Raw genomic sequence first — 12,372 nt, 5'->3', positions numbered from 1 at the left:
AACCAATTAATCCAGTTCTATGTTTGAAATACAGTATATTTAGTACTAGTAAGCTCATAAACATAGTAAAAACCACACTGTAGCAATGTGTATCACTTCACAGCTACTGTCCGTAATGCATCATGAGTGGGTGTCCTCTGATAGCCAGGATGTCTCTAGGACTGTGTCCTAAAATGGCACCCTATTATCTACGTAGTGTACTACAATAGAGTGCCATTTGGGATACATGGGACTATGTAAAAATGACCTTTGTTCGTCCACACGATCAGTTTTGTGTTGATATTAAATATTTTTTGCTAAGTGAACATTCTGGGACAACAAGAAAAAAATGTATTCATAAGTTTAAAAAATTACACATTGTAATTTCAAAGTAGATTCCATGGTAACTCTTGTTGTACCCCCCCTGAAATCAAGGGTTCTTTAGAAACTATACTACAATACATTTAGAAAATGAACACTTGAACAACTGTTGAGTGGTTGATAATCATCATTGTACATCCCTTTAGAAGCATGGACTTTGATGCATATTATGATTGTTTTTATTTCCTATATATATATATAATTGTTTTTATTTCCTGAGGGGTCTCCTGTGTGTATTTGGGCCCGAAAAGACCACTTTCTTTCAAATGCACTAGTGCAATCATTGTAGTCCTCTACTGCATGCTTCAGAGAACCAGTATGCCTATGCAATAGAATATTATTACAAAAACGACATGGTGGCCAATTGAATGTATAATTGCAACATTACAGATTTTTTACACACTTATTTAATGAGTTTTTAAAAAAAAAATTCTGAAGGAAGAGATGTCAGTGTTCTCGCACATATGAACGTGAACATCTTATTGTTTTGTAAAGCAGGTGGACTGGGGAGACTCAGTATTGTTCAACAGTTGAGGGAAACTGATAGGCTGATTGTGAAGAAGGTGGATTATATGGTGTTTATCGCGCATGTGATTAATTGTAATGCACAAACGAACTAAAAAACTGGACATAGTAGTATCTGCGGCTGAAAGGTTTTTGGGTTTCAAGGTCTACACTGCTCAGTGCAAATAATACTGTCCGAAGATGCTCTTTCTTTCTGTCCCCGGTGCCTGTAGGGATAGGCGTTGGCAGTTGAATCGGAATAAAGGAGTACATCGAGTTTTGTTTTTGTTCAGTTTTATTTTGTTAATTGTTTGGCCAGATATACAGCCAAAACAGTAGGTGGCGGCATGCACCAATAGAATTTGTTTGCGGACCGCCATAATATCAAAGAAGAAGTCCCCGTACAGCAATTTGTGGTCTGCCATATAACTTTCAAGAAGGAAGCTTTCTAAACAAGCGACGATAAGCCTGCTATTAATCGACAAATTGGCCCGATATGACTGCTATCAAACCATTCGAGATGGAGCGTCCAAGACACCGTCCGTTTCTGATTGGTGTTAGCGGAGGAACTGCCAGTGGCAAGGTAGGTAACTAATAATTAGTGTACCGTATCTAGCTGTATGGGTTAGTAAGAGCCAGTTTATGCTTGATCCAAAAATGTGGTCGGGGGCGCCGTATTGATGGTGTGACGCAATCGCGGAGCCTCTGGAGGCACGTAGAGGCCAAATTGAGCTCTGTACCGCATCGCTTTGCGTCTCTCAAATGTTGTAATAATGCTGAAGGAGTCGTATTGCTCCGCATTGACATTATTGAGGGCGGAAGGTCCTGTGTAAACACAAACTCACTTTAACTTCTTCACATCAGCTCTGCGAAGCGCAAGAATAATTAATGCCTTGACTTCTGTAGAGGCCATATCACCGTAAATGCTGCACGGCCATTGCAGATAACAAATTGACCATCAAACGCCTAGGTCGTTAGGTCGTGTCAACAACCAGTAACATTAGTCTCAAACGTTAGCTTTCGTTTCCCCGCGAACTGAGAGCAGACACGCCCCTGTACCAAGACGTGCGTCTATTTTCATTCATTTAAGGCACTTAAAGTTAGCTAGCTAACGTTAATGGTATGCAGCTAACTAGTTCGAATTATTGCGCCTTAGCTTGGTTGTCATGCAGGAATAGGATAACTCTTGATGTGATGTGACATCGCTAATGAGATGGGGTTGTCAGGATGTCTCTTGCCACCAATTCAACTAGTGTCTTGTTTTCTGTCTGAGATTATTTTGAAATGTGCCAACTACCGCTCTCTGCTCCAACCTCATCAAACTGAAAATATGCCAAATGTCAATACATTTTCTGCGTGTGACAGGTCTTTCACATGGCATATTACACACACTTCATGGAAACTACTCACAACTTGAAATACACAACCCCTTTCTATGTGATAGATTTAGGTAAATTGTGCTAATCTAGGAAATAATAAACCTGTCTGTTTTTTAGTCTACCGTATGTGCCAAAATCATGGAGTTACTGGGCCAGAACAAGGTGGACCATCATCAGAGGAAAGTTGCTATCGTCAGCCAAGACAGTTTCTACAGAGTCTTGACACTTGACCAGAAGGCCAAGGCACTCAAGGGCCAGTACAACTTTGACCACCCAGGTAGGGGTGGCAGGTAGCTTAGCGGTTAAGAGTGTTAGACCGAAAGGTTGCTGGTTCGAATTCCTGAATTGCTCCTGTAAGTCGTTCTTGATAAGAGCGTCTGCTAAATGACTAAAACTTAAATGTAAAATGTACTACAGGCCTGTATGAATATTGTAATAATATAAGTATTGTAATACATAAGCTCTCCATCAGTCACTTAGATAACGTGGATTTAGTTCATCATAGTGGTTAATTAATCTTAGCTAGAATTATAAATAGCTAATGTTCTGGCCGAACAGTGTAATTGAGTTAATAACCTTGAAATGTTTATTACAGACGCTTTTGACAACGAGTTGATGTACCAAACCCTGAAGGATATTGTGGAGGGGAGTGTGGTGGAGGTGCCAACATATGACTTTGTCACGCATTCCAGGTGAGAAGGAAACATTCCATCCAGACCCAGTGTAACAGAGTTAGAAATCCCATTCTTGAATTCAGACAGACGGGATAAAAAAATGCCCACATTCCACAGAGCCCAGATAGATGACCCTTGACTGAAAAGAAAAACCAAAATAACTAGGTGTATTCATTAGTCTGATTTCATTGCATTAGTCCATTGCAAAATGTTTTAGCGTTTACTCCAAATGAAAGCGTTTACTCCAAATGGAAAACTTTGTGCAATAAAAACAATTTTAATTCAGATAGGTCTTTCCCCTTTTTGTTTAGTCTGTGTACCGTTTGGTTCCTAAAGTAAACGGTTACTGTTGCAAAAGACCAAATGTTTTGCAATGGAATCAGACTAATGAATACAGTCCTGCTACAGAGTGCCTCTGTCTGAGTTGTCAGCTGCAATCTCTTACATGTTTTCTGACACACTGCACACTAGGGCAGTTCCCGAGTAAAACAAATCTTGGTCGACAGAGTCGTCTGTTCTTTCGACCAATCAATTGGTCGATATTTTAAAATATGTATTTTTCCTTAGATAGACGCACCCTATGTTTGAATAAAGTAAACTATATGTAGGCTGTAGGCTATTTTGCGCAGGGGGTAAGAAATAATCAGGCAGGCCTATATTGTGACGTTTCCACCGATCAGAGGATGACATTTTCTTTTGCCTTTCATGCTGAGTGGTTATCTCAATGGATGTTAAAACAGACTTCATTTACTTTCTGTTTGAGGTGAAGAAAAAAATACTTTGAGAAGCTCCACAGTGATGGTGAGTTAAGACAATCAGAAATAGTATCAGATCCCTAAATAGGCACATTTATAGGCCTACATTTGCGTGCAGGCCAGGTAGCCTAGGCCTACTTCTGAGTTACCAGGTGCATGTCCTTACTCAAGATTGACAGGAGCACTCCAAACAAAAGACAATGAATAAATTGACAACTCAGAAATAAACCTAGGTTGTGCACTCTGTAAACAACGTGTCCACTCCTACAATGACAACGCTAAGACTGTAATAATAATATATTGAATGCATTAACAAAAAAACAGCTTTAGCAGAAACTACCAAAAACAAACATTGTAATTATAAATGATGGGAATTAACGGTAAATGTACTACTGGTGATACTGGTGTGCCATCCCTGTGGTCTCCAATGGATTAGTCCACTGAGACAGGTGTGTATCAGACAGGTGTCGTGTGCCATATATTTAAAAAATGTATTTGCCACTGCTCTACAAAAAAATATATACAGCCAATCAATCACCAAGTCGACTAAATGGGGTCAGCCCCACTTTACGCACTGCCCAGACTACAGACTCAAGCTATTTGTATTTTTTTCCTCCTTTTCTAACCAATTTCAATCTTGTCTCATCGCTGCAACTCCCCAATGGGCTCCGAAACATGGCCCGCCAAACCACGTTTCTTAACACCCCCCGCTTAAACCGGAAGCCAGCCGCACCAATGTGTCGGAGGAAACACCATTCACCTGACGACTGGGTCAGCCCGCAGGCGCCCGGCCCGCCACAAGGAGTCGCTAGAGCGGAACCTGGGTCTGTAGTGATGCCTCTAGCGCCACTCGGGAGCCTTCTTTGTATTTCTTAAGCTTCACTTTAGTTTTCGCTGGGGAAGAGTACCCTACTACTCTGGCTTATTTGGCTCAAGGGTGTGAACTAACCGCAAACAGCCGTTCATCATCCTGATGTGTGCAGCCTCAGACATGTCATTGTATTTGCAGATGAACTAACACATGCCAATCATGCATTCAGGTGACAGTTAGTCTGTCTATAGAATACCTCTGTGTACTATACATTTGGTGCTTAATGTGTGTGTACGTGTGTTCCAGGCTGCAGGACAGGATCACGGTGTACCCGGCTGATGTGGTTCTGTTTGAGGGCATTCTGGTATTCTACTCTCAGGAAGTGAGGGACATGTTTCACATGAAGCTCTTCGTGGACACTGACTCTGATGTCAGGCTTTCCCACAGAGGTACTACTGACAAACACAACTAACTCTTAACAAGGGGATGCACCAACTATGCATACACACATTTTTCTCTAGCATATTTGATGTATATACTGAATTGTCACATTTGTCTAGGTCCTGACCTGGTTGTGATTGTTGTCTTGGTCCTGACCTGGTTGTGGTTGTTGTCTTGGTCCTGACCTGGTTGTGGTTGTTGTCTTGGTCCTAACCTGGTTGTGGTTGTTGTCTTGGTCCTGACCTGGTTGTGGTTGTTGTCTTGGTCCTGACCTGGTTGTGGTTGTTGTCTTGGTCCTGACCTGGTTGTGGTTGTTGTCTTGGTCCTGACCTGGTTGTGATTTTGACCTGCAGTTCTGCGGGACATGAAGAGGGACAGAGACCTGGAGCAGATCCTTAACCAGTACACCACGTTCGTCAAGCCAGCCTTCGAGGAGTTCTGTTTACCTGTAAATGTCCAGCAGAGCCACACACCGATACCATAGACCGATGATAACAGATAATGGACACTTCATTCTTTATTAATAGGGCTAATTATGGACACTTAAAATGACACATTTAACACTGTGACTAATTTGTCACATGTATATTCTGTTCTAAATGCAGTCTTTTGAAAGCATTAGCTACCAAATTTACATTGAGTTATTTTTCCCCAGACCAAGAAATATGCAGATGTGATTATTCCTAGAGGAGTTGACAACATGGGTAAGTTATAGCACTGATGAAGCCTATAGACTCTCTCCATATCCCTCTCTCTCTCTCCATATCCCTCTTATTAATCTGCCTCTCATTCTCAGTGGCCATCAACCTCATCGTGCAGCACATCCAGGACATCCTGAATGGGGACCTCTGTAAGTGGCAGCATGGAGGAGTGGTGAACGGGCACAGCCGTGGCTTCAAGCGGGCCTTCTCGGAGCAGGGGGACCTGGACAACGCCACCTCCAACCTTCCCCTAGGGAAGAGGGTCCTACCGGAGCCGAGCAGTCGCCCCCACTGAGGCAGCCATCTCTGTGCGTGTTTACTCTGACTGACAGTCTACTTCTATATACACTTTCCTAATATTGAGTTGCACCCCCTTTTGCTCTCAGAACAGCCTCAATTCATTGGAGCATGGACTCTACAAGGTGTTGTAAGCATTCCACAGGGATGCTGGCCCATGTTGACTCCAATGCTTCCTACAGTTGTGCCAAATTGGCTGGATGTCCTTTGGGTGGTGGACCATTCTTGATACACAAGGGAAATTGTTGAGCTTGAAAAACCCAGCAGCGTTGCAGTTCTTGACACACTTAAACCAGTGAGCCCGGCACCTACTACCATACCCCGTTCAGAGGCACTTAAATATTTTGTCTTGCCCATTCACCCTCTGAATGGCACACATACACAATCTATCTCAATTGCATCAAGGCTTAAATCCTTCTTTAACCTGTCTTCTCCCCTTCATCTACACTGATTGAAGTGGATTTAACAAGTGACATCAATAATGGATCATAGTTTTTACCTGGATTCACCTGGTCAGTGTCATTTAAAGAGCAGGTGTTCCTAATGTTTTGTACACTGTGTTTATACAGAAAGTATTCATTCATACCCCTTGATTTATTCCACATTTGTTACAGCCTGAATTCAACATTTATTAAATTCTACACACAACACCCCAAAAGGACAAAGTGAAAACATGTTTAGACATTTTTACAAGTGTATTGAAAATGAAATACAGAAATCTCATTTACATAAGTATTAATTTTCAAGTCTTGCCATAGATTTAAGCAATTTAAGTCAAATATAACTAGGCTACTCAGGAACATTCAATATCATTTTGGTAAGCAACTAGTGAATATTTAGCCTTGTTTAAAGTTATTGTCCTGCTAAAAGGTGAATTTGTCTCCCAATATCTGTTGGAAAGCAGACTAAAACAGGTTTTCCTCTAGGATTTTGTCTGTGCTTAGCTCTATTCAGTTTTTATTTTGTCCTAAAAAAAATCCCTAGTTGTTGCCAATGACAAGCATACCCATAACATAATTCAGCCACAATATGCTTGAAAATATACTGAACAAAAATATAAATGTAACATGCAACAATTTTAAAGATGATGGATTTACAGTTCATATAAGGAAATCAGTCATTTGAAATAAATTCATTAGGCCCTCATCTATGGATTTCACAACTGGGAATACAGATATGCATCTGTTGGTCATAGATACCTAAAAAAATAGGTAGCGGCGTGGATCAGAAAACCAGTCAGTGTCTGGTGTGACCATTTGCCTCATGCAGCGCAACATCTCCTTTGAATAGAGTTGGCTGTTGATTGTGGCCTATGGAATGTTGTGCCACTCCTCATCAATGGCTGTGTGAAGTTGCTGGATATTGGTGGGGGCAGGAACACGTTGTCGTACACTTCGATCCAGAGCATCCCAAACATGCTCAATGGGTGACATGTCTGGTGAATATGCAGGCCATGGAAGAACTGGGACATTTTCAGCTTCCAGGAATTATGTACAGATCGTTGCGACATAGGGCCATGCATTATCATGCTGAAACATGAGGTGATGGCGGCTGTTGAATGGCATGACAACAGGCCTTAGGATCTCATCACGGTATCTCTGCATTCAAATTGCCATCGATAAAATGCAATTGTGTTTGTTGTCTGTAGGTTATGCCTGCCCATTCCATAACCCCACTGCCACCATCAGGCACTCTGTTCACAACATTGACGTCAGAAAACCACTCTTATGGTAGAGATATGAACATTAAATTCTCTGGCAACAGCTCTGTTGGACATTCCTGCAGTCAGCATGCCAATTGCACTCTCCCTCAACTTGAGACATCTGTGGCATTGTGTTGTGACCAAACCACATTTTAGAGTGGCATTTTATTATCCCCAGCACAAGGTGCACCTGTGTAATGATCATGCTTCTTGACATGCAACACCTGTCATGTGGATGGATTATCTTGGCAAAGGAGAAATGTTTACTAAAAGGGATTTAAACAAATTTGTACACCACATTGAGATCTTTTATTTCAGCTCATGAAACATGGGACCAACACTTTACATGTTGCGTTTGTTTTTGTTTAGTGTATGAATAGTGGTACCGAGTGATGTGCTGTGTTGGATTTACCCCAAACATGATGTTTTGTATTCAAGACAAAGTTCATTTGTTTGCAGCAGTTTTACTTTAGTGCCTGACTGCAAACAGGATGCATGTTTTGGAATATTTTTATTCTGCACAGGCTTCCTTCTATTCTCCCTCTCATTTAGGTTAGTATTGTGGAGTAACTAATGTTGACCCATCCTCAGTTCTTCTTTCACAGCCATTAAACTAACTGTTTTAAAGTCACCATTGGCCCCATGGTGAAATCCCTGAGCGGTTTCCTTCCTCTCTGCCTACTTAGTTAGGAAGGACGCCTGTATCTTTGTGGTGACTGGGTGTATCGGTACACCATCCAAAGTGTAATTAATAACTTCACCATGCTCAAAATGATATTTAATGTCTGCTTTTAAAATGTTTACCCATCTACCAATAGGTGCCCTCCTTGGCAAGGCATTGGAAAACATCCTTGGTCTGTGGGGTACAGAGAGGAGGTAGTCATTAAAAAAATCCTACTAGACACTTATTGCACACAATGAATCCATGCAACGTATGTGACTTAAGTACATTTTTACTCCTGAACTTATTTAGGGTTGCCATAACAGGGATGAATACTTGGATTGAACAGGTGACATAACGTTGACATTATGGGGTATTGTATTGTGTGTAGGCCAGTGACACAATTTTAAATTTAGGCTGTAACACAGGGTTGTCAAACTCATTCCATGGAGGGCCTAGTGTCTGCTGTTTTTTTGTTTCTCCTTTCAGTTAAGACAACCAGGTGAGGGGAGTTCCTTACTAATCAGTGGTCTTATTTCATCAAGTACAAGGGAGGAGCAAAAACCCGCAGACACTCAGCCCTCCGTGGAATGAGTTTGACACGTGCTTTAACAAAATGTGTAAAAAGTCACGGGGTGTGAATACTTTGAAGGCTCTGTGTGTGTATATTAATCTATGTATGTGTGTGAATATGTATATATTAATGTGTGAATATGTATATATTAATATGTGTTATATATATATATATATGGTGTGTTGGATTTGAGCGTTGATGCTTTTACAGACATTGTCTGGGAGAGACTAGCCTGCCCTTAACTCACCCCTGTCACCTGCAGACTGCAGAGCATCCAGTCAAATAGGGAAGTCTGGAGGAAAATGAGTCTGACACATTAGTAATGATTCATTAGTATATTACTGAAATAGATACCACTGAAATTGCAAGCATCAATGAAACCGAGCAATCACAGGTACACAATACAACTCTTCCACTTTTTAATCACTCTGCCTTCTATGTTTTACCCTGCGGTGGCTTGACTACCTCTGTGGCTGAAATAGGAGTGAGGGTGAGATGAAGGAAGGAAAGCTGTCCTTTTATTGTTAGTTTCAAGTTAATGTCTGTTTTGATTTTGGCTTTGCACATTGTGTTTTAGCTGTTGGGCTTTCACAGCCAACAATGAATAACTAGTAATGTAGTAGACTTCATGTACTACCATGATTCACTGTCTTTGTTTCATACTGAACAAATATATAAATGCAACATGTATCAAGATGCTTGAAACATGTAGAAATCAGATTATGTATCGAATATTATAGACAAATGAAGGATTTCAATATGTATCACATTTTAAGTATTCTTTAGACTTTGCTTCATGAACTGTATATTTGTTGGATCATTCCTCGATGCCAAGGTAAATTCATGCCTTAACTTGCCTTTATTTTGTAAAGCATTTTCCAATGACCATGATATTTAAGAAATATTAAAAATATTACATTCACTATCAATGGCTTGTGGTTGTTATTGTCTAACCAGAATGACCAGTTGGGGCTGAATCCTAACTTGCGAGCGCAACAAGACTTCCATTGATATCAATGCATGATAATGCAAAAGTCAAAGTTAGGAGCGCCGATCTGGTTGGGATTTTGCCCATAAGGAACATATAAGCAGCATAGTCTGTCAAACCTCTTAAGATGGTGATACACAGTGATGCCTTGATGTATAGAAACTGAGCAGTTTTATTGCATAGTGTAATGAGGATGACAGGATTATTCCAAAGGAATCAGAATGAAGAACTACAGCACACAATGGACAGACAAACACAGATCTCTCTCACACACACACACACACACACACTACTGGCAGTTCTCTCACTCAAACATGGCACACAATGATTGAATATGACATACATAGATCACAGCATCTAGTCATTCTCTTTTTGGTTTTTTTTGTTGTGTTGCTTTTTAGAGTGCACATTATGGCACTTGGGTAGAAGCTGAGAGCTTCTCTTAATAGCATAATAAACATCCTTTTTAAGAACAAAAGGAGCACTGTATAATACATCACAACCATACATGATTAATAATAATACACAATATCCCAAATACACTTCCTACAAGTCCAGTCCACCTCTACAAACCCTCAGATTCCCATTCCCTAGACTGCAGTCCAGAATACTGACGATTCCATGGATACAAGGAACTTTATCTTCCTTCAACGTTGGAGGGAAGTTAAGTCAGGGGAGGGGGGCAGTAGGGGCTGACCCAATGGTGGCACACACTATGTAGGGAGGAGGAGAAAATGGGAGAGGACGGGGAGCGGTATCTCCACATCCTCCTTACATGACGTCTCTTATACAAGTCTTTCTCCTCTCTCCTCCCATTGGCTAGGAGTTTCTCCCCTGCCAACAGCAGTTCGGGGTGGAGAAAATCCCATGTCAATCATAAAACCCCCATAATATCCCAGTGTAGCAGAGCAGTGCAGAGTCATTTAAAACCAGTCTTTTCCTCCATACTAGCCTACTGTATGTGCTCTGGTCCGGCCCTAGTCAGTCACTCTTCCCATGTTAGTTAGGTCCAACTGATTGTGTCCATCCATCTATCCTTTCCGTCCGTCTGTCTGTATGTCTGAATGTCCGTCCATAGTAAAGTGGAGTTAGTGTCTGTAGCACAGTGGTGGTCCCTCGGTGGGACCTGGTCCCGGGTTTGGGCACCACGCCGTGCCCCTACACCCCCTAGGTCTTCTCTTCGCGCTCTGTCCGCCTCCGGGTGATGTTTCGAGGCTTGATCTTCAGTGAGAGCTCCCACAGCGCCTCCTCGGCCAGGTGGTCGCTGAAGTCGTTGAAGAAGCACACAATGTCGTCGTTACGCTTCAGCTCATAATGCCTGGGGTGGGTCGGAAACACAGACATAACGAGTTGATCAACTAGATGCCTATGGATAAGTCATATAAATATGAACGCTGGAAATGGTCCACCTTCTGTTGTATGGGGGTTAATATGAAGGTTTTCATTTAAGATTTGGTTCACTGCTTACCTCACGTGGGATGACTATTGTAGTCTTATTGATTGACATGAAATAGACCAAGGAAGGCAACTGATGGGTGCCACAAAAAAAATCTGAACTCATGAGGAGCACAGTGGCTCCGCAAGCCTACAAAAGGGGGGGGCCACTGCCAGTTGCCATCCCTGAAATAGACCATATTTATACCATGCGCTCTATCTGTTTGGAGATTTGTGGATGCTTTTCTCCTGGGATGACCTTTCTACTCACTCTTGCTGGAAGCGCCTCATGCTGTCCAGGATGTTGAACTGCTGCCAGCGCTTAGAGAAGTTGACCTTCCCATCGATGAGATCAGGGTTCCCCAGGTGGACGAAGGTCAGGTCCTGCAAGATTAGACCGCTGGGAGAAGAGAGGAGGATGAGTTTAGAGAGGAGAGAAGAATAGAGATAAAGACAGACAGTCCTATGAAGAGTAGACTAAAACCCAATGTGATGAAAAATCACCCGCCTCAGGTGTACACAGACTTACAGGTATGGGATGCATGGAGGCTCCACGTCGGCCAGAGCCGCCCGGTACACTCGGAAAGACGACGAGCTGTCAATCAAAGTGCAGTATTCCTCCAATCCCTGGGAGAGACCAACAGTGTGTCACAATGTGTTATACCAATAGTATATTAAAAAGAGATGCCATAAAAATACAATTAAACAATTTTAGTGTGGATATCTACTATACCTATATCACATATCTGTATGTTAGACTTAATACACTACTGTTTGAATCACCTCTGATGTCTGTTTCTGCCACTCCAGTCTGCGGATGGGGGCTGAGTCCAGGGCAGACAGTATTGCCAAGTACGAGTTGAAATTGTTCAACTTTCTTAAGTGCTACATAAGAAGAGGAGAAATAGGATAAGAACAGTTGTCCAGAGAGTTAGTCATTAACTAGATATAGGAAGTTATATTAGGGTTTGGCCGGGGTAGGCCATCATTGTAAATAAGAATTTGTTCTTAACTGACTTGCCTAGTTAAATAAAGGTTAAATAAAAAATATATATATTTAGTTAACAGGAAGAGCTGTGGTTGTATGAATG

At 41.7% G+C, this 12,372-nt stretch overlaps 2 protein-coding genes across 9 annotated transcripts in view; one reads left to right on the top strand and one right to left on the bottom strand.

The window, feature by feature from the left end:
• Positions 1-1,216: 1,216 nt before the first annotated feature.
• uck1 (uridine-cytidine kinase 1) lies at positions 1,217-9,788 on the top strand. The gene is made up of 7 exons (XM_071351800.1): positions 1,217-1,447; positions 2,361-2,520; positions 2,839-2,935; positions 4,790-4,932; positions 5,278-5,372; positions 5,580-5,628; positions 5,721-9,788. The coding sequence occupies exons 1-7, from the start codon at positions 1,361-1,363 to the stop codon at positions 5,918-5,920; spliced, it is 831 nt and encodes a 276-aa protein (XP_071207901.1). The 5' UTR covers positions 1,217-1,360; the 3' UTR covers positions 5,921-9,788.
• Positions 9,789-10,001: 213 nt separating this feature from the next.
• rapgef1b (Rap guanine nucleotide exchange factor (GEF) 1b) overlaps positions 10,002-12,372 on the bottom strand; it is a 72,466-nt gene continuing 70,095 nt past the window's right edge. For all 8 annotated transcript variants that reach the window (XM_071351795.1, XM_071351794.1, XM_071351791.1 and 5 more), the window contains 4 exons: positions 12,065-12,166; positions 11,811-11,908; positions 11,553-11,681; positions 10,002-11,165 (listed from right to left, as the gene is read on the bottom strand). In XM_071351795.1, the coding sequence (XP_071207896.1) occupies positions 11,015-11,165; positions 11,553-11,681; positions 11,811-11,908; positions 12,065-12,166 (480 nt within the window). In that variant the 3' untranslated portion in view covers positions 10,002-11,014. The remainder of the gene's footprint in view (positions 11,166-11,552; positions 11,682-11,810; positions 11,909-12,064; positions 12,167-12,372) is intronic.

Source organism: Salvelinus alpinus, chromosome 18 (genome assembly GCF_045679555.1).
Source record: "Salvelinus alpinus chromosome 18, SLU_Salpinus.1, whole genome shotgun sequence".
NCBI classification, from domain to species: domain Eukaryota; kingdom Metazoa; phylum Chordata; class Actinopteri; order Salmoniformes; family Salmonidae; genus Salvelinus; species Salvelinus alpinus.
Note: the sequence above shows the minus strand (reverse complement) of the source record. Positions and strands in the feature narration are given on the sequence as shown.